The sequence below is a fragment of the Manis javanica genome, chromosome 3 (assembly GCF_040802235.1).
Source record: "Manis javanica isolate MJ-LG chromosome 3, MJ_LKY, whole genome shotgun sequence".
NCBI lineage: Eukaryota > Metazoa > Chordata > Mammalia > Pholidota > Manidae > Manis > Manis javanica.
Genome location: NC_133158.1, coordinates 32,838,070 through 32,859,634, shown reverse-complemented (window position 1 = coordinate 32,859,634; position 21,565 = coordinate 32,838,070). Strand labels below are relative to the sequence as shown.

Genomic DNA, 21,565 nt, shown 5'->3' with positions numbered 1-21,565 from the left:
TACCTTTTACTTACTTGCATCATCTAGAAAAGTTACATAACATTTTGAGCCTCTTGTTTTCTGATCTTTATGAAATGAGGCTCATGCTGAATATAGTAGATAATTCATTAATAAGAAAAATGGTAGCTATGATTATTTGAGTTTTTTTTTTTTTTTTTTACAGCTGTGTATCCCCGACAGCATTCATTTGAGCACAGCTGATGGTTGGGAACCAGTGGTTTGGAGGCTTGGCTTCTCCTACAGCTTATGAGAAGGTTCTAGCAGAGAAAGTTAGTTTCTCCTATTTCTTTGACCAGAGATGGACCATTTGTCTCTGGAAGAACCAGCTTCTCTCACCAGGCACCCAGCTTCAAGGGAGCATTCAAGGAGGATGGAGGCTCTTGCTGGCCAGCAGCTGTTTCTGATTATCCCAGGTTGCTTCAGTGCTGGGACCCTTGCAGACTATCCTCATCACCTAGCAGTCTCCAGAAATTTGTCAGATCTAACCAATTAAAACGCAGGGAGGAGAATAACAGAGAGGATGTATATCTGATATAAATAATGCTAGAAATAATAGTTGCTTGTAATAGTAATGAGTAGTAAAAAGTAGTAATAAAAATAGTGTAAATAGTAATTAGCAGTTGCTTGTTTTTAAATTTTTTCTTGTCATTTGTAGTGTAAATCTGTGTCTTGAACTAATTGCTCTTATTTATTCCTGGGTGAGTTGGACCATAGCTGAGGCTGTTAATTACCAGTAACATTACTCTGACAAGCAGGTGAATGTACAGATTCCTGGGCTTCCTTCAGATGAGCCCAATCAGAATCCTTGGGTGTGTTGGAACGGGGAGACTTGGCATCTGTATTTTCACAAGCTTCTTAGATGATTCTAATGCAGCCAGTTTGGGAGCTGCACTGGATTCGAGGATATGTAAAGAACTGTCTAGCTTTTGGAGTCTGTGACTTTTAATGAAAATTAATGATAAAACACAGATGCCAGTTTACAGTTTTCAAAGCACTACTGCCCAGTGTGTAATGTAGGTTATGGGTCTGATAGTGGGGAGTGTTTATTACTCCTTGCCCTCATTCTTGATTTCTTATCTTTGTAATTCAGTACATCTCAGTTTACTTGTTTTGTTTCTGAAAAGCTGGAACTTAGTGGGATCTTTCTAAAGGTATCACTGCTTCAAGAACACTTTAAAAACCAACTTTGTGGAACATTTTGAATGAATGTTTAAAAATATTTTAAACCTTTAGAATAGATAAAAAACATACACTCACCTCCCTCTGGGAAGAGGCTGGGTTACTGCTGTCGGCTGGCTCATTTTCCTGCAGCAGAGGAACACCACTGCAAGTGGTTTGCAAGCATCAAAAATCTCCATTCTGCTCTCCTTACTGTCCATACTGACTCTAGTGGCCTTACTTTTGACTAGTTGTACTGGCTTTAAAAACAAAACGTACAGGGCTTTTATCAAACTCTCGAGATCTTAGTTGAAATATTCCTATAACTGCCATTCTTAGCTTCCCGGGCACTGACATTTCCTATGAGGCCTCTGAGTACCTGCCCAGCTCTGAGGCCTGGGTGCAGGGGCCTGTGGGGGAATGGATGTGGCCAGGGCTGCTGGGAATGTGCTGCCTGGCCATTCACACTGGCAGTGTTGCTTGTCCTGACAGGAGGGCAGGCACTCTGCCCTCCCTCTTCCTGCATGCCCTCCCTTGCTAGTGTGAAGAGCATGTGTGATGGGAATTTGTTAGGAAGATAAGGTGTTCTGTGGAAAACAGGTTGAAATAAAGTTTTGGTCAGAAAAACTCATGCTTGTTATAGATTAGATTGGCCCGTTTTCCTTGCTGTGGACAGTCATGCTTGTATGCACATTTCAGCAAGTCCAGCACATGAGAGAGGTGTAAAGGGAAAGCTGAGCGTTTTCTCTCTTCCACCCGCTCTGTCTTAGGTATGCGGCTTTTCACACTCATACAACATACATAAACATGTAGAGGTTCCCCACCCTTTAAATAAGCTTATTACTCTTTGTATTATTCTGAAAAATATTTTCCCCCAATTAATATATCACAGACACCCCTCCCTCCAGGTCATTATAAGTCATATGGTAGTGGCCTCATGTGACATGTACAAATATTCCACACTTTATTCAACTACTTGCCTATTGCTGGACATTCTGGTTGTTACCTGTGTATCTGTGTGTGTGTTCAACATTATAAGCAATGTTGTTACAAATCTTCTGCATAGACCCTTATGGACTGGTGTGTCTATCTCTGTGCTCACTTTTCCAAGGAGGGGGGTGCCGCCTGTGCTGGTCCTAAAAGTGGTTGTTTGTTTGTAGGTCAATGTGCGAAATGGAATGAGCTTGCATGATTGCCTTATGAAAGCACTCAAGGTGCGGGGCCTGCAGCCGGAATGCTGTGCCGTGTTCAGACTGCTCCACGAACACAAAGGGTAAGGACTCAGAAGCCAGTCAGGTCCTCCTTCATGCCAGTTAAGGATCTGTTAGCTTGAAACAATAACTGTTCCATTAAAAAAAAATAGCACTTGCTTCCTATAGAATATTGTGTATTTGTATACCCTGTTTATAAAGAGACAATTTGGAAAAAATGAAACACAAGAACTTGAGACTGTTGCTTGAACTGTTGCATTGAAGGAAAATATGTTAGGTGTTGATAATGTTTCCATAGATGGAAACAGTAACAACAAATAGTATGTTTCTTGAGAGCGAGGATTTTTGTGTTCATTCTAATGCAGTGAACAGAGTGGGTTCTCAGAAAGTGTTTGCACTCTTGTTTGGAGTTAAAGAATGCTATCCTCAAGTGGTTGTAATTGACTCATCCATTTTTATTCAGTTAATGTTTACGGAATCCCGGCAGGTTGACAGACACAGGGCTAAAGGATGCAGGAGAGTTTTTGCTTCCAGTGAGATCCACAGTTCATCTTGTTCCTAATAGTGGTGACAAGAGAGAGGCATCCCCTCAAAGGCTAGGAGGAGTAGCTCATAGCATCAGAACCATTCAGAGCCATTCATGATCCATTATTATTGCCCCCAAATGTGGGGAAATAACTTTATCTTCTTCTTGGAAAGTGCTTGTTCTGTTATTGATATTCCGCATACATCTTTCATGATTCAGGGAGCTCTCCCCGGTTTGAGAGAGTAGCCCAGGGAATGAATGTCCTCACCTGGGTGAGTCTAAATTCCCCGACTTAATACCATTGTTGAAATGCAGATGTTTAAAGATGTCAGCCTTATCCAGGCATAGCCTCAACTTGGTCTCCAAGCCAGTCTATGGTGCTCTTTAAAGACCAGAGAGATTCTACCACAGCCAGAGGCTTGGTCCACTCAGTCCAGGGCTGCCCTGATTTGGAGCTGCCCTAGGTTCCTGTCCCATGGCAGCATTGGAAAACTGGTTAGAAAACAGGGCCTGCCCCATTCTCGCTTTATTAGGGCACAACAGGACTTTGGGGTGTGGAATTTTCCAGACTTTGTATGGAGAATTATATGAAGGAGTGAGTTATTTACTGTTGGGTAACCAGAAAAATGGCTGGAATAGGCTTCTGGCAGATGAAGGGGGAGTTTGAATGATGCTATATATGTATTGTTCTCTCCGGACCTGAGAATATTCTTCCTTGTGGAGACAGGTCTGATTAACTAGACAAGACATGAGAAAGGAGCTGGGCATTAATTTTTACTTCAGTGTATCTGTTTTTCTGTCTTGTTTAGGCACAGAAAGAGTGGTCTCAAAGTAAGTTTTAAGACAGTTAAGACTCCCATCAACTTATGTTTACAGACCCTGCAAATGACTTTACAGATTTGAGCCCATTAGTAATAGAAAAGTGCATTTCATTGTGATTCCTTTCTATTTATCTACTAGATTGAAGTAGGCTTGTGAAGATTAATGTTTTCTATTATAGCAATATGTATAACCCATTTTATAGGATTTTACAGATTTTAATGTCACAAAGTTATTATCATGGAGTTATTACATTTCATTGTTTAAAGAAAACTTTATCCTGAGAGCACAGTGTCGGAGTCTGTCTGAGCTGGATTACGCTCACTGTGAGGCCTTTAGCCCCTCGTTAGGGCCCCAGTTCTGTCCTTTTAAAATTGGGATGATAAGGCCCACTTACAGGATTGTTTTATGAATTAAGTAAGTTAGTGCTGCATGGGATTAAGTCTGATGTTTATATAGCATGAGATAAGTGGTTTAACTTATTCAGACATTTCCCTTTCATAATATGTTTTTTTTTAAAAAAAAACCTTTAGTAAAAAAGCACGTTTAGATTGGAATACTGACGCTGCCTCGCTGATTGGAGAAGAACTCCAAGTAGACTTCCTGGATCATGTTCCCCTCACAACACACAACTTTGTAAGTTGCAGATCTCTTCTCACTTTGAGGTGTGCTGGGTGCTTTGGCTGGCATCATAGGACTTCCTCAGAAATGATAAGCATATATATTGTGGCTTCTGGAAGCTCTAGCTGTGTCACTGTTCACAGTAAGGCAATTTAGGTTTCATTAGTTGCAGATATACCTTAATCTCTAGGCATGGATTTTATAAATGTTGGAAGTATGACTGTTTATTCTATAAGATCTCTTGGGGCCAAAAAGGAAATTTTTTCTTTTGTCATCTTTCATTTATTCAGCATAATTCATACCTGTGTTCCTGCTTTAGGCTCGGAAGACCTTCCTGAAGCTTGCCTTCTGTGACATCTGTCAGAAGTTCCTGCTAAATGGCTTTCGATGTCAGACTTGTGGCTACAAATTTCACGAGCACTGTAGCACCAAAGTACCTATCATGTGTGTGGACTGGAGTAACATCAGACAGCTCCTGTAAGGCGCCGCCCCTTTTCAAAGAATATATACAGGGCCAGGAAGACAGGAACTCTTTTGAGGGTGCTTATTATATATTTGACTGACCAATCTGGGTTGTAGACTTATGTAATGAATTGTCATGATCTGGAAACCGTCTGCTTCAGAAACAGGAGAGTCCCGAGACCAGTGAGTTTTAGCGTGGCCTAACTCTCAGACGAGCAGGTAGGACTCTTATCTCGTCAAATAGAGATTGATACACTGTGGTTCAGTGCAGCAGTGAACAAAGGGATATGAAAACCAAAAAGACTTGGCTTTTCTCTTTTAACAATGTCATCTACTCGGTTGCTAGTAGACACTATTTTGTTAAATATGGTGAACAGACCTTTGACATTGAGAACGAGCAGAAAGCAAAGTTGGTGCAATTTTCTTCACCTCAAACTGGACAAAACAGTAAGCATTAGTCTTAAATTGACAGAAATGTAAAACTTTAAAAGACTTTTATCCCTCAGGAGACAAATCAGTTACCAAAATTTCATGTAGGCAAAATATTTTTAGTAAGGCTTAAATAAAAGTACATATTCCAAAGTGCCTTTTAAAAAGTTGTTGCTGGGAAAGTGAAAGTCAAAGGTGACGTTATATCCGGTTTTGAGGGTACTAGAAAGACTGGGAATATCATCATTAAGCAATGGTGGGAACGTCCCTTTTGCTTGGGTGGTAGCCACAGGTTGCTGTTGCAGAGAGAGCTTGTGTAACGTAAGTGGCATAAGCGTTAGAGTCCAGCAGACATGGCTCAGAATCTTAGTGTTGCTCTTAAGTAACCGTGATGACCTCTGAGCTTCATTCTCATCTGCCTGAAGTGGATATTACCTTCCTTGGAGTGTCCTTGTAAGGATTATCTAAGATAACCTGAGAAGTTGCTGAGCTCATCTCATGGACAGAAGATGCTCAATTAATGTTAGTATCACTTTTACTCTTCTAACTTTTGGTGCTGAAGTAATCTTCATATTTCAGTCTTTTCACCTATGTGTCTCCAAGACAGATGTTTCCAGAAAAGCTCTGTGTGGTTTAAGTTATAAAGTACCCTTCTGTAGCTTTAAAAAGCATTTGGTAGAGCTGGTCATTGGAAGAGTATTTCTGAGAAATACACACTAGAGCCCGTGTGTTCACATCAGATCAGGGTTGTTCACATTCTGTAGTCACATAAACCCAGTCATTTTGATTGGGGGTCTCTGTATTGTGGGGAGGCCCAAAATGACTGAGGAAAACTGACTAGGGAAAGATGTGTTTGAGTAGCTGTAAGTTTGCAGGACAAGGCAGGCTGACTCTATAAAATGACTGCACATCTGTAAAACCAGTCTTTCTTTGATTTCATTTAGATTGTTTCCAAATTCCACTATTGGTGATACTGGGGTCCCAGCACTGCCTTCTTTGACAATGCGTCGGATGCGAGAGTCTGTTTCCCGGATGCCTGTTAGGTAATTTTTTTTTCACCTACAGCTTTTCTTTTGGAAAGTTATGTTGGGGCTGGTGGGATCGAAAGCTTGAATACAAAAACAAGAGTTGTCTGCATCCCTCCTTTCTGTGTAAAGCCCCTGCTACTTCTGTGGAACTTAATATTGGTGTTAGAGCAGAATGTAGAACTTTCTCTGTGTGGGCGTATAGTTCTCATATTTTGGAAATAACTCTGGTTGCAGTTTCTTCTGTTATCCTAGCATGTCCCTTGATATCTCATCACGCTGTAAAGATGTTAAGATTTTGCCTTCCTTAGTGTGTAGTGAGTTAAGGCTCAGGGAGAAGATCCCAAAACTATATACAGTGATTTAATAAAAGTAAGACTCTGACTTTGAAATACTTATTATGGCCTTGCATTTAGAAAACCATGGTAACAGACTCCATCTTTAAAAAATCTAATTCAATTTTAAATGTAAATATCCTTTCTGATGTGCTCTGAGTTTGCACACAGCTTATCTTTGTTTTTCAGCTTTAAAGTCAGAGCTTTGTTGTGTTCGTGGCTTAATCAGTATCACACATGAACTTGGAACCTAAAAGATCTGACGTTTCATATGTAGTTGTATAATATTTAATGACCTTTTCAAAAGGACTGGGATTATTAAAGGCAGCATATCTCAGAATAAGTAATTTGTATTGAAATGATACCTGGATATATATTTGTGTATGATTTTTATTTTTCTTGATAATTTGAAAAGCATGTCTGACCAAAAACTGTACTTTTGAATATTTCATAGAAGAAACCAGGCCTCTGAAGGCGTAAACACTGAATTACCTGGGAAGGCAGTTTTTCATGATAATAGGACAATTTCTTTTAGGAAAAAAAATAGCCTTTTATCTCTTGAACTCATGCTTGATGTTAACTTGGATTTGAACAACACTGAGAGTAAGCTTTAGAGCAAATAATCAAACTGTGCTACTTAGTAGGGTTCATGATGCTCTGGTGGGGGCCTGGTGTTGGCATAAGAGGCCAGTGATTGGTTTGCAGTTAAGCACTGCCACCTGACAGTGAATTCACATTAATTTACTTTGTGAGCTGATGATGAGCAAAGAGGCTGCACAATGGATAAAATTTAGTCTCTAGATTAAACTGGGCAGGTTCCAGCTCACCTAGTAGGTGGTTGGCAGGTATGGTTGGCACATGCTGATCTGTTCTTTCCCAAAGATGGTCTAAAAACATTGGCGTGCTCTGTAGTGGTGATTTATTAAAAAGGAGAAAACATAATTATTCTTCACATGTGAATTTCCAAGCACATATATTATTTCCTTTTCAAAAACTTGCATATGGAAGCATCTAGAAGAAATTGTTTAAATGGTGCATATTGAAACATTTTGTCAAAGGTTGTAGTACAAACGGGGTTTGCCTCTGAGTATGTTAATGAAGTAGGTAGTTGATTTTACCAGTGGGGAGGCCTGAGTGTCAACATGGACTTTTCTTTCTCCTCCTCACCTAGTTCCCAGCACAGATACTCCACACCCCATGCCTTCACCTTCAACACCTCCAGTCCCTCCTCTGAAGGTTCCCTTTCCCAGAGGCAGAGGTCAACATCCACACCCAATGTCCATATGGTCAGCACAACCCTGCCTGTGGACAGTAGGATGATCGAGGTAACAGGGCCCCAGGGGGTGGTGAGGAGTAGCAGTTAGTTGTTTAGGGGGGGTGGAATGTTCTGTCAAGAGAGTTTGGGGGTTTCAGAGCTGATCAGGAATGCTGCCGCTTTCTGAGGTCTCTGGACTTCCTGAATTTTTTTATCCACTTCTTCTTTAGACTGGCCGAATAATCTGGTTGGTATATCATTCAAGTGCAGAACTGAAATTTCCTGAAGAAATGTTAGCTTTTGAACTCATTTTTTCCATATGAGATTTGAATAGGATTTTGGTGAGGTTAAGAATAAAATACATAGAGTAGTTTGGTTTTGGTGTGGGAAAGAAAGAAAATAGTGATGGAGAAATACAAAATCTCTGAAAGACTTCAGTAATTTTTAGAAATACAAGGGTGGAGTCACTGAATTTTAATAAGTAGGTGTTTAGGGAGATGTAAAAGTGCCCAGAGCAGGAGTTTTCAAACTGCTTTTTCTTTTCTTGGCTTTTCAATATGTCCTGTTTATTTGGTTTACTTTCTAGTTTCCAGTTTAATAACAACTGAATGCACATAAAATTCTTCCTTGTTCTTTATTATTCTTTATTTCTTGTTGCTTTGGACTAGAATAACAGCCTGAATGCTTCTCCCAGGGCGTGGTCCAGACGATTTTGTTTGAGGGGAAGAGTAGGTATCCTTCTTCCTGCCTTTGCTTTCTTGTAGATTTAACAGGATTGCTAAAACTGTCAGATAGCAAATTATCAACATGAAACATACACCGAGATACCTTTTATATTTCTTGTCAGATTTGTTTTCCTGTTTTCTTTCATGGCAGTAGAGGAGTAAAAAATATACATGCTAAATGTGGTATTGTTGATAGATGAAGGAGGTTTCTCATTGAGATTTTAAGGCCAAGTGCACTAAAAATTAAAAAATATCAGTTCCAACCAAAGACTAATGTTGGGTTTATTTAGTTAGCACTCATAGTATCTCTTTTCTACTTACAGTTGGCTTCTAAATGAGGTGTATCGGTATGGTTGATGTGCCCTGAAAATCCTTTGTTAAAAACTTAATAGAAACAGCTGTGCTCTCTCTGCATGACGTGTTCCTTTAACACCTCAGGGATGCCCGGCCCTCAGGCACAGCCTCACCCCACTCACCTCCAGCCATCAGACATGCTTGCCTTACCAGTCAGAGGTGGAGGGCCTCACCAAAAAATGTTGGCTTCCGAATGTGGGGCCTGAACTGGTATTTTGCAGGGCATTTTGACTACCACAAGATTATTGTGAGGGCATCCTGTGTATGCCAACTGTGAATTTTATTTCAGTTTTACCTTGACTAGCCCTGATAATAACACAATGATATACCAGTTACTTTTCTTCTATTACATTATTTGTCCTTGTGTAAACACTCCATTAGAGGGAACATTAGAAGTGAAAATTCTTGAATTCTTATAAAATAATTAGCACTACTGTTGTGCTTAATTCTCTGTGCACTTAAGAGGCAGAGCAAGTTTTGATTCCTTTTTTAAATGACATGACTAAACATTTTAAAAGTACATGTTCTTGCTTTGTTTAAACCATTTATAGTTCTTTTCAAATCCAAGATGATTGAAAAGTTCCTTCTAGGATAAGTCAATTCAACTGTAGAAATTAGTGCAGAATAAGATATTTGGTATATAATGGATATAGAGAAGAAAATTACTATGACATTAAGAAAAATTCCTAGTTCGTGGGCATATAATTCTGGCCAGTAAAAACATATTGTGGGCATGCTTTGACTAAAAACAAAGAATAGATTGGTTGGACAATAAAGCTACAGCTGCTTAATAATCTATGGAAATTCAGGATTTTGGGCCAGTATTTTGCCCCTGGCAGTCATCCTTTCTTACTTAAAAACAGATTTCTGGGCTTCCCATCTTCCCTCTCTGAGAAGCCTTGTCAGTTAGGGAGGGGTGAGGGTTGGGAACCTTTATTCTTAAATATGTCTCCAGATGATTCTTCTGAACACTGGCCAGATTTGGGAACCCCAGAACCAGGCTTTATATTAGTAAACTCCGAAGATGCCTGGGTGGGGCTGCCAGTGTGGGGAGGGGCAGCCTGGTATAGGATGCTTGTTATCTTATACAGATGTCCTGGAGTGAGAGCATTCCAGTGGTAGTTGTGTGAAAAAAGTGTCTTTACACAAAGAACACAGAGTAGGACTTCCTAGAAAAATATCCTTTTTGAGGCTATGGGGCCAAGTGGTTTTATATTATTATTATTATTATATTTATATTATTACTATTATTGTTTACATACTCTGAAGATTTATAAAATGAGCATTTAGGTCTCATGAAGGCCCTATGGTCCAAACTGTTCCACTGAAACAGTTTCTAATAAATCGTAAAGGTATCCCTTTGACTTCTTACCTGAGTAGAATGTAACTAATTTCAGAATTTACCTATAAGGTGTGAGGAGCATTTTGTGGGGAATGAGCCCAGGGCAGGGATCCATTGGTGAAGGTTTCTGGTTCTGTTTCTTTTACCTCCTGGCTGTGTGACGCTGCCAAAGCTCTACCTATTCCAGTGTGTTTCCTTATATGTGGAATGTGGGTTTCTGTCTAGGGGATTTATGGTCCCTCCAGCCTTCCGTGATTTCAGGCCTGGATAAAATAGGTAGTCATGGTGCTTGCCCTTATCAAATCCAACTTCTGGTCACTGTGCCCTAAACTCTTGCAGGAGTAAGTGAGCCTGCCATACAGACCCCAGTTGATTTTTATTTTTTGAGCCTCACTGGAGGAAGGTCCCAAGTCGCTCAAAATCTCAGCTGACAGTAACTTTGCTGGCCTTCCTTAAAGAGTATCAGTTTGCTGTGCACATTGCTTTCTTAGAAAAAGAATGGGGTTTCCATTGTATGTGAGAGATTAACCTCAGTCTTCCTAATAATTGATGATAACAATCTTGGGGGGATAGTGGCCACTGACATTTGGTGAATTTAATCAGAGAGATATGTAATTGAACCTTTTGTATTTAGAGGTCTTAAAATCTGTGTCCTTGCAAATTCCACCCCCACCCCCACCCCCCACTTTCACCCTTTTCCCCCAGAGGATGGCTTTTCCAGAGCAGCAATTGACTGGCCTTCCTTTTCTGTTTCAGGATGCAATTCGAAGTCACAGTGAATCAGGTACTTGTCCACAGTCACTTAGATTGTAATGGTCTTTTTCTCTTTATGCTGTGTATCTTCTGTTGGCTTATCCTTGTGTGGATTCTGTTTTTCTTGTCTATTAAGCTTCACCTTCAGCCTTGTCCAGCAGCCCCAACAATCTGAGCCCAACGGGCTGGTCACAGCCCAAAACCCCCATGCCAGCACAGAGAGAGCGGGCGCCGGGATCCGGGGCCCAGGAGAAAAATAAAATTGTGAGTATGGCAAATTTTGCTTCTCCTGCAGGTTAAAGCTCAGTAAGAAAAGCCTTGTTGGAATGAGAATACTTTGGAATTTGGGGTAGGAGAATTCTAATAGGAAACATTTAATGAAGGATAATAGCACCAGTGCCATTTTTGGTACACTTACATTGGGGAACTTGCTGGTTTTGTTGTAAGGCATTTTCTCAAAGACAAAAATTAGTATTATAGTTACTATGTCTTTTTAAAGATATGGGAATAGATGGCGCTGGGTTGATCTTTTCTTAGACACCCTCATTAAACAGGCCTTTACCCTTCCCTGGAGCATGGTAATGATCTCTACCTCTTTCAGAGGCCTCGTGGGCAGAGAGACTCCAGCTATTACTGGGAAATAGAAGCCAGTGAAGTGATGCTGTCCACTCGGATCGGGTCAGGCTCCTTTGGAACTGTTTATAAGGGCAAGTGGCATGGTAAGTTTGGGGCCCTCCCTTTTGTCGCAGAGCCCAGGGTGAAGTCCAGTTTCAGTCCAGAGAGGGCAGGAGAAGGGGGGACGCGTGTGCTCTGCAGTCAGAGCAGCATCCCCCAAGAGACACCTAATTACACCTGAACACAGTGCTTACTATGATCTCCACGGAATGCAGCTGTCTCCTTAGACTTGATGCTGTAAGTGGTATGACAAGGTTTCCAGGATAATAAGAAATTGGTGAACAGAGTTGTCTTATAGTCAAACGTCAGGGTATCTTCTTATAAACTGATTAAATACAGCTTGCCCGTGGGACATGCTCAAAAGCTCCTTGAATGAACAAGAATCTGCTGCTCGGAGGGGAGCGTGATTCTAGAAACTTAAAGCCAGAAGGGACCTTAGAGATTTTGCAGGCAAGAAAGCTGAGGTCCCAGGAGGAGACCTAACATGCCTGTGGTCACACTTGGGCAGAGGAAAGCCAGGAGCCTCCTGAAACAAGCTCTTTGCTCTGCCCTGGGACCCAGGGGTGGGAATCGCCAGCCATCCAGCAGGGAACGCAGACTTAATTCTTTAATTGGTGTGGAGTGTTAGTGTTCTTATTTTAATGGAAACACTTTGTCATTTGGAGAAACAGACTATTTTAATGTGTATAGCCCCAGCTTGTGTATTTTGGCAACATAATTAACATTTTTCTGTCAAGTTTGTAATACCTCTGGCTTTAGGAAGCTAACAAATATAGGGACTATTTTCTAGAAAATGCTACATGTTCCAAAAAGAATCTCTTCTAAATTCAGATTTTAATAAAGAAAAAAAATCCAAAAGTTCTTAGGTGCCTTTATTTCTGTTGGAAGCCACCTTATTTATTTTTAACATAAAGGAGCAAAAAATTGAGAAGTTAAGAGCATTAAATGAATGGAGCATCAAAATTCAAAGTATTAAAAACTGAGAAACACCTCCAATTTTCTGTGCGCTTTAACACATGGGTTTGCCATTAATCAACTGACAAATTTCTGCTTCTTTAAGGAGAAAGGCATAGGGCTGGGCATTTGTAAATTACGTAGAGGATGATTCCTTTTTCTTTGAAAATTGCATCTAATGTACTATTGGCCTTCCTGGTCACTGACAGATTACACTATTGCAGAATATTTTCCAAATAGAGGTCTTAAATGTCTCACTGATCTCTTAGAAAAGGACACAATTTTGTGGGATAGAGTGCTTGTATCTGAAACAAGGTTCCTAGTAATTACAGGAGGTGGAGCAGTGAGTAGTTCTGAATGATTGAGCCTTGGCCTGAGCACTGGAGTGCTGGGGAGCTGTTCCCTGTGGTATGGGGTCTAGTCTGTGGGCTTCTGGAAGAAATGCAGGAAATCTGTTACTGTTACTGCTGCCAGTGAGCTGGCTGGCGGGTGGGGCCCTGCTGGCGCCATCAGATTCCCGAGTTGGTGTGGCCCTGCTCAGTCAGTCCTCCCTTTGGTGCCTTGCAGGAAAACTCGGGCATTGTGGATGACTTAGCACAGAGGTGTAATACAGACTTGGGTAACAGGATTCAGAAAGATGGGAGGATTCGAGTGGCTGTGATGATGGAACAAAGAAAAAGGAGCCTATTTAGCAAGGGCAAGTCCTGTTTACCATTCCAAAAAAAGAGAGGCTAGAGGGGGATAGTGATCGGCTGACTACAGGGTCAGGGGAGTCCTGAAGTTGCACTACTGATCAGGTCTCCACACTAATGACACAAGTGCATGCTCAGGAGAGCTGTGAGGAGAGGAAAGGGTTCCTCGTGAACTAGGGAGTCCTGAGCAGCAGCCCCTTCTGAGGCCCTTTGACAGCCTGCCCACCATTGTCATCTTCTGGTCCTGCCACTCAGTTGACTGCAACATTGAATCTGGTCACCTTGAGGGTTTGCCTCCTTTCCCTCTTTCCATTCCCCGGCCCCTCCATCTTGCAGGTGTCCCCATCACATGCTGGTGTGTCCCAGGCCACCCCTCGTGCCTCACCTTTGCTCTTGGTGTACCTAGTTTGGAATAGCCTCTCCTGGCTAGTAAAATCCTTCCCTTGGCTTACATGTCATTTCCTTAAGAAAAACTTTCTACATCCTCTCTGCAAAGACATTTTCCAGGCCCGCACTCCTGTCTGGTTCAGACTGCTCCAGAATTCATGGTTATGCAAAAGACCGTCTTCCCACTCAGTCCTGAGTACCTGAGTCCTGGGCTGGGTGGTTTCCCAGCCCTTGTTCCTGGGTGGGTGGCCTCTCTCGAATCTGGTGGGGGCACTTTACTGGCGTCCCTGGGGAAGAAAGCATGTGCTGGCCATCTGGATGAGAACCAGTCTGGAATCTGTTGTTAAGAACCACCCCTGCCGGCTGGTGTTCCTCAGAAGTGGAATGAGGAATGAATGCCCCAGTGGAGCGGCTTGGTGTGCAGAGGAACTGAGAACCGCCTCCAAGGCGCCCTCCACATGTTTGGTCAAAGGAATGCGGTCTCAGTAAACTCATTTGCCATGAGAACCTGAGGTCTTAATAGGACTTCAATTAATTTATTATGATCACTATTGTAAGTATGACATAAAAACTTGTGAAAGTGGCTTCTAAGTCAATCTACCTCACACATATAAGGTAGAATTAAATCTCTGGATGTTTCTAAGGTTAGATAAAGGAGCTCACAGTGATTGACAGGTTTCAGTACTGTCCAGTTGACCGTTCGACTTGGGGGTCAACGGTGCTGACCAACCCATGCAATAAAAAATCTGCTTATAATTTTTGACTCTCTAAAACCTCCACTAGTGGTCTACTATTGACTGGAAGCCAATAACACAGTTGATCAACACACATTTTATATGTCATATGTATTACATACTGTCTCCTTAAGCTAGAGAAAAGAATAAGGTTTTTCAAAGATTGTTGTGTATCTCCAAAAGATTTTCCAGTGTATTTATTGATAAAAACATCCGCATGTAAGTGGGACCCATGCAGTGTAAGCCCACATTGTTCCAGGGTCAATTCTAGTTGGCAGTACAGCGCCTGGGTCAGCCTGGAGCTCAGGGCCTGGTTCCAGCACTTTGGTTCTTTGGCTCTATGACCTTGGGCAAGTGACTGAGCCGCTCTGTTGCCTGTAAAATGAAGTTGGAGAACAGTACTTACGTCATAGGGCAACTAGGAGGATTAACAGAGGTAGTGCCTGTAAAAGTGCACACACTGCTAGGGCTGAGTAGGCAGGCAGTATGAGTCATTAGGGTTACTTTTTAGTGGCACTGAAAAGCAAAGAAGCTTAATTTCAGTTTACATCTTTGACTTTGTATAAGGGACCACCTCAGGTCTTAAAATGTGCCTGTTGACTTTAACACCAGCTGCTTGCTAAACAGGCTGCTTCCTGGCACCAGCCTTCTGGCCCTAGAGGTTAAGTATCTCTTGGGCCATTCCTGTCTGCCTCACAGGCCCAGGCTGTGACCTGTCACATGTGTCCTCGTGGCTAGGAGTGCCAGGCTTGTAAGTTTGCATGTATTGTTCCCCCTGTGTAGGTATATAAGTTGATTAAAGTCCCTGTATCTAGAGTATATGAAAAACAACAAAGCAAGATCTTGAACTGATTGCACTGACTACAAACTAATTTGCAGGAGATGTTGCAGTAAAGATCCTAAAGGTTGTCGACCCCACACCAGAACAGTTCCAGGCCTTTAGGAACGAGGTGGCTGTCCTGCGGTGAGTAGAGAGCTGGCCTGTCCAGCCCCGCATTGCCCAACCTTTACAGGAGCCCCTTTGACGATCATACCTCCTTTACTTCTCAGGATGCACTACACTGAATAGCTCAGGTTCTGTCTCTGGGTTTTGGTCTGAGGTAGGGAGAAATAGGTTCTGTTCTCACATTTATTTCCAAGAACTCTTGCTATAGGCACACTGCCTTATTCTAGACTTCAAAACCAGGCTTTCAAATCTGAGCCACTAATGACTTGGAGGAAGTTAACAGCGATGGGAGTCCCTAGGAACGAGAAATTCAGGCCTCCTACCTACAGATCTGACCCCTGTAGGGGAGGAGATTGTGAGCGAGCACTGAGGACTGGCTTCTCCACACCTGAGGCCAGCACTCATTAATGCTGGGCTCCTGTCACCTCAGAACACCAGCTGAGCAGCAGCAGTCCCAGTGTGCTCTGCAGGCCTCCCGGATTGTGAGCACGGGGGGTGTGAAGGACACACACCCTGTGGTGTCAGCAGGAAGCAGAGCCGATCACCCTACTCTGCAGCAGCAGAAGGTTCAGAGCCTTCTCTCTCTCCCCCTCTTCAGCAAAACACGGCATGTGAACATCCTCCTCTTCATGGGGTACATGACAAAGGACAACCTGGCGATTGTGACCCAGTGGTGTGAAGGCAGCAGTCTCTACAAACACCTGCATGTCCAGGAGACAAAGTTCCAGATGTTCCAGTTGATTGACATTGCCCGGCAGACAGCTCAGGGAATGGAGTGAGTACACGGGCCCTAGAAAGGCTGGAGTCCTGGCATCAACTTGTCCCTCTACCAGAGCTAGGCTGCACAAGAGCCAAGTCTGTTACACGATTTCTGTGATACTTTTGCACAAGCTGAAATGAACCTCAGGGGCGGGCTGAAGGAATGAGAAATTCAGGTCTCTTACCTAAGCTCACTGCCCGCATGGGGCCCAGATGCAGGTTCCAGCCACTGCCTTCAAAAGTTCAGCCAGACACCCATGAACGCAGCACCGCCCATTGGCGAGGGCAGAGATGATCAGATGACACTGGGCAACTTACTTTCCTTTCGGTGAATGTGTGAAGGGTGTCTATCAGATGCTACCTTTGGGTCTCAGCTTTGGGGCAGCTGTCTCTGTGAAGGGGGTGTGTTTGTCCCTTTCTTTCCCTTCAAGGCCAGCCCAGGGCAGGGCTGCACCAGTGTCCTCTGAAGGGCCCCTGCTGGGAGCAGCAGGACCTCCCCAGCCTCCACATATCTGGGAGCTTAAGGTTAAAGTGGTGCTTGCAAGTGCTACATAAAATCTCATGTCAACCTTTAAAATTCATATGGAAATTACATTTGATACATTTTGAGAAATGACCAGTTTTTAGGAACTATTATAGAAAAAACGAGTTGTAATTAACATACCACAAAATTCACTCCTTTAAAGTATACAGTTCAGTGGTTCTTAGTCTGTTCTGAGTTGTGCACCCCTCACCAGTCCAGAACACTTTGAGGTTTGAGGTTTAAGGTGAGACTTTTTGTGTCTAGCTTCTTTCACTTAACGGTATCTTTAGAGGTTCATGTGTGTTGTAGCACTGTGGGTACCTCACATTGTCTATGGCTGCATAATATTCCATCATGGGGATATGCAGCATTTTATTTATTCATTCGCCAGTCAGCAGACAGTCAGATTGGCAGAACACTCTGAGTAAAACTGATTTTTAAAGAGTTGCCCAATTTGTGCTGTGCTTCACTGTCAGGTAAGTGCCAGGTGGTGTGGCCTGGCCTGAACAGGTGCAGGGCCAACCCCCAAAGGTGGACTCCTCACTGGGAGCCAGGCCTCCCCGTGGTTTACTTTGCTGTAGTTTGAAGCTGCTTTCTACCCATGGTGCTCAACTGCTTTTAATAGATTTATTTTCCCTTCCCAGCTATTTGCATGCAAAGAATATCATCCACAGAGACATGAAATCCAACAGTATCCTTTGGTGGTGATTTCATTTGTTCAATTCTAAATTTAGGACACAGAAGGGAGACTTTGTAAGTTTATCTTCGCAAAAGTGACTTTGGAAAGCTTTCCAAACACAAGAGTTAGTTGAGATAATGTGTTCGACTTATGCTTGAAAGAGGCCTAGTTTTAAAGTTAACTTGGGATGGGGCTTTGTCTTTAATGTTTATTTCTAGTTTGTAGACAGTGTGTGTAGCTACAAGTCAAATGTTGCAAGATTTTCAAAACTGCTACTTAAAATTGTCTCTCGAATGTACAGAAGTGGTTTCCGTAGAGGCCACTGTTGGAATCAACCTTTCCCCTTCACAAGGCTTAATGTGTTTTAGGCTTAATGTGTTTTTATAGAAGGGGAATGGAGGTATTTCTCATACTGTGGGGCATGAAATGTTAACAATTTTACAAATGCCTCCCCCCCAGCCTTTCTCTCCTGAAACAGAACTTTGCTTCTGGGTTAGTGAGGGAGGTGTGAGGGCTGTGCTGAGTGGGGTTGCGGGGCATGGCCCAGTCTGGGCACCTGTCTGTAGGCATGGAATACCCTTCAGTGGTGGGTTTTGGGGATGGCACATTAGACCATGAAAGCAGACACCACAGATTTTTAAGGAAGGGTGAATCCCTTGGTGTCAGCACATCACAAGTTGGCTGTAAATTGCCCCAGCAGCATCTTAACCAAACTCAGCTCACTTCTGGGTAGATTTTTAAAATCTACCAAGTGATACTTTCTGGTGAGAAATGCCTTAGGACAGCAGTCAGTGCTTAGCAAAGATTTGCCATTTTGTTATTCATGTTTTAGTTACTTGACAGCAGAATGCAGGCAGAAACTAAGATAAGTGCTCAGGCCATGTTAGGCTCTGGGGAGCATAGGAGGGCAGCCTGTGCTCTCGGAAGTCCTGGGGTTTAAGGCACTGACCTTATATGGGAGGGTCACAAGGCTAGGGAACCTGAACCTGGCAGCTAGATTTGTCAATGGGGAGAAGCAATGGAGAAAACTGCCTTGTTTTTGGCTGGAGCCAAATAATCTGGCACCTTAGGGGTGTTTCAGAACTAATTTTTAAGATCTCCAAAACCCTAGCCAATCACTGGGAGAAGGCTAGCCAGATGGGAGGCAGAGAGATGCTGTGCTAGTTAAGAATTTCGGAAAATTTTTTGCAATGATTTGACTGTTCTTTTAAAACCAGATTCCTTAACAAGCATTGAGATATATTTCTCCATGAGGGCCTGACGGTGAAAATTGGAGACTTTGGTTTGGCAACAGTGAAGTCACGCTGGAGTGGGTCTCAGCAAGTTGAACAACCCACTGGCTCCATCCTATGGATGGTAAGGGTGCCAGGCAGCAGCAGGCCTTGGTGCAAACAGAAAGCATTTCTCTCCACTTCCCTGAAGTCCAGACCACTTCAGTGGCACCTCTGTTGTGAAGTCAGACAGCTAGGGGCACACGTGGGTTTCCTGGAGACCAGCGTAGCTTGGGGGAGCTAGTGAAGGAAGTGCTGGATTGCAGGCTAGGAGTTGGAGCCCTTTGGGGAGGAGACAGAAAGCTGAGGAATGGCCTTTCCTAACCCAGTAGAAAGGACAGCCTGGCCGGGAAGTCTGGGGCCCGGATGGTGATGAATATGCTGTGCCTGTAGGCCCCAGAGGTGATCCGAATGCAGGACAATAACCCGTTCAGCTTCCAGTCTGACGTCTACTCCTATGGCATTGTCCTGTATGAGCTCATGACAGGGGAGCTTCCGTACTCCCACATCAACAACCGTGATCAGGTATGTGAGCTGCACAGAGAATGTACCGGTGTGGGGAGGTTCTGGGCCTCCTCCAAGTCTGAGCAACAGGAGGGTTGGAGATGCTGCTTTTTGACTCACCTGCCCATTCTCTCACCCGTTTCCCTTCCCGTAGATCATCTTCATGGTGGGCCGGGGGTATGCCTCCCCAGACCTCAGCAAGCTCTACAAGAACTGCCCCAAAGCAATGAAGAGGCTCGTAGCTGACTGCGTGAAGAAAGTCAAGGAAGAGAGGCCTCTTTTTCCCCAGGTAAGACTGAGCAGGGGTGCTACTGATGGAACTAAGGGGGGGAGCGGGCCAAAAGCCTGGGTCTTTGGACACCTGATTGGAAGCTACTGTGGAAACACCAAGGCCATCTGATGAGCCCTTTCTGTGGCCTTGTTTTCAGATCCTGTCATCCATCGAGCTGCTCCAACACTCTCTACCGAAAATCAACCGGAGTGCTTCTGAGCCATCCCTGCATCGGGCTGCCCACACCGAGGACATCAATGCCTGCACGCTGACCACGTCCCCAAGGCTGCCTATCTTCTGACTTCGCACCTGCACTTGGCACCAGGGAGGAAGGGAAGTTGGCAGGCACTGCCTTTCTGCTCCTTCTATGGGGCAGAGAGCTTGTTTTCAGAGCAGCTGCTGCTAAGGACCTTGCAGACCACTCACAGGGCCTTAACTTCATGTTGCCTTCATACCCTTTCTGGCCCTGTGAGAAAGAAGCCATTCACAACACTGGTTTGTCTTCCTTCCTCCCTGGGGCCTCCGGCACTCAAGAACCGAGCCTTCTCCAGTGGCTGTGCATGGCAGCACAGGATCTGGGGCCCCAGCTACTGGCTAAGTGAGTATTTTTAGGGCAAGAGAAACATTCGTAAGGGACATTAAGGTAGGCAAACCAGCCTTGATGCTCGGACATGTGCTCCCTTGAGGACTGCTTATCACAGGAAGACCTTTCCTTCAGAGAGTGGGGTGGCACCAGACAGTTTTGCACATAATGTACCCACACAGGGGCTGTTGAGACGGCACACCCCTCTCTGAGGGCTCCAGTGCCCCAGGAAGGTTTCCCTAGGCAGTGCCTGGCCCGCCCCCCACCCCCCCCCGCCCGGGCTCTCAGGGAGCAGCCTCTCTGCTGTGCCCATCCAGTCTTCCAGGAGCTGCCCCTCTGGGCCAGGCCAGCCTTGTCTTACCGTCACACCATGTGTATGCAAGGAAGCCAGGAATACAGGTTTTCTTGATGATTTGGGTTTAAATTTTGTTTTTATTGTGCCTGACAAAACAGTTATTTGATGGTTCCTCAATTATGTTATTTTAATAAAATAAATTAAATGTAGGTTTAATGGCCATTTCTTAAGAGTAATACTGAGCTCACCTTGTTCATCCCTCTCAAGCAGGAAGAAATGGGCCCAGAGCCTCCACTGGGAATGGAGGTAACTATAAGCATGCAAAAGCACTCAACTCAAGCAAGAGTAGGCCTTTTTTCTACCTACACTTTAATGCACTTTACAAAATATTTGGTATCTACAGCTGTTTATAAAAAATAGGATTGGAGTTTTGAGCCACAAGGTTATGCTCCGTCAATTAAAATCACAACTGATGACAACAGACTGGTGCTCAGTTCTCTCAGGACCACTGCCAGCTAAGAACCAGACTGTCCTGGGTGCTGTTACACGTTTATGAAATTTCAAATTTGCGGAGAATGGTGGGAGCAGGGGCCACATGGCCCGTTACTCCAATCCCCCCTTACACAGGTTACACTGAACACGGCACCAGGGCCCTGCTCTGCTCCGAAGGCAGACACACACGAGTAGTGTTTAAAAGCTCTGTATAAATCAAGTTTCTGCCCACATGCTACCTAAGTATACCAGGGAAAACTCACTATAAATAATCCTTTGGTAGGAAAAATGAATCTGCTACCATAGGGGCAGTTGCAGGCCGACTTTCTAGGGAGCTCAAAAGGTGAGGTGCTGGTGGTTAACCTAAAGATGGACTGTACAGCAGCAATCCCATACACTCATCAGGTTATTTTATATCCGCCACTCCTCCTCTGGCTGTAATAATGGGGAGTGAGTGAGACCAAGGTTAAGTACAACCTCACCCAAATCCAAGGGCCAGGCCGGAGGACACAGTACAGGAAGCTCTGCAACCTGGGCCTGCGGAAGGCCACCCACTCCTAGGGCGCTGGTGGCTCCACTCCAGACAGGTGCATGAAGAGGTCCCCAAGCTCTGTCATGTCAGCACCTTCAGTGTTGGGGACATGCTGGCTTTCTCGATTCTCGATGAAATCCCAGAGCCGCACTGAATTGAAGAACTGCAAAAGAGAGCCAGCAGACACCCCCTAAGCTGGTGGCTGACTTCTCTCACCTCCCCCCTCCCCTGCCACCAGAACTGTTAGAGGAGG

General features: G+C 43.8%; 2 protein-coding genes across 4 annotated transcripts in view; one reads left to right on the top strand and one right to left on the bottom strand.

Annotated features, from left to right (window-relative positions):
• The window catches only part of RAF1 (Raf-1 proto-oncogene, serine/threonine kinase), a 72,757-nt gene extending 52,260 nt beyond the window's left edge, over positions 1–20,497 (top strand). For 2 of the 3 annotated variants that reach the window (XM_037000421.2, XM_017655836.3), the window contains exons 3-18: positions 2,319–2,431; positions 4,248–4,350; positions 4,655–4,812; positions 6,171–6,269; positions 7,758–7,911; positions 8,510–8,569; positions 11,019–11,046; positions 11,152–11,279; positions 11,617–11,734; positions 15,337–15,421; positions 16,002–16,178; positions 17,330–17,376; positions 18,602–18,720; positions 19,029–19,160; positions 19,294–19,428; positions 19,568–20,497. In XM_037000421.2, coding sequence (XP_036856316.1) covers positions 2,319–2,431; positions 4,248–4,350; positions 4,655–4,812; positions 6,171–6,269; positions 7,758–7,911; positions 8,510–8,569; positions 11,019–11,046; positions 11,152–11,279; positions 11,617–11,734; positions 15,337–15,421; positions 16,002–16,178; positions 17,330–17,376; positions 18,602–18,720; positions 19,029–19,160; positions 19,294–19,428; positions 19,568–19,711 — 1,800 coding nt within the window. In that variant the 3' untranslated portion in view covers positions 19,712–20,497. The remainder of the gene's footprint in view (positions 1–2,318; positions 2,432–4,247; positions 4,351–4,654; positions 4,813–6,170; positions 6,270–7,757; positions 7,912–8,509; positions 8,570–11,018; positions 11,047–11,151; positions 11,280–11,616; positions 11,735–15,336; positions 15,422–16,001; positions 16,179–17,329; positions 17,377–18,601; positions 18,721–19,028; positions 19,161–19,293; positions 19,429–19,567) is intronic. The other variant, XM_037000422.2, reaches the window with a different exon arrangement.
• Positions 20,395–21,565, bottom strand: part of MKRN2 (makorin ring finger protein 2) — a 36,033-nt gene continuing 34,862 nt past the window's right edge. Inside the window, exon 8 of the mRNA XM_017655838.3 lies at positions 20,395–21,475. Within this exon, the coding sequence (XP_017511327.2) occupies positions 21,338–21,475 (138 nt within the window). The 3' untranslated portion in view covers positions 20,395–21,337. The remainder of the gene's footprint in view (positions 21,476–21,565) is intronic.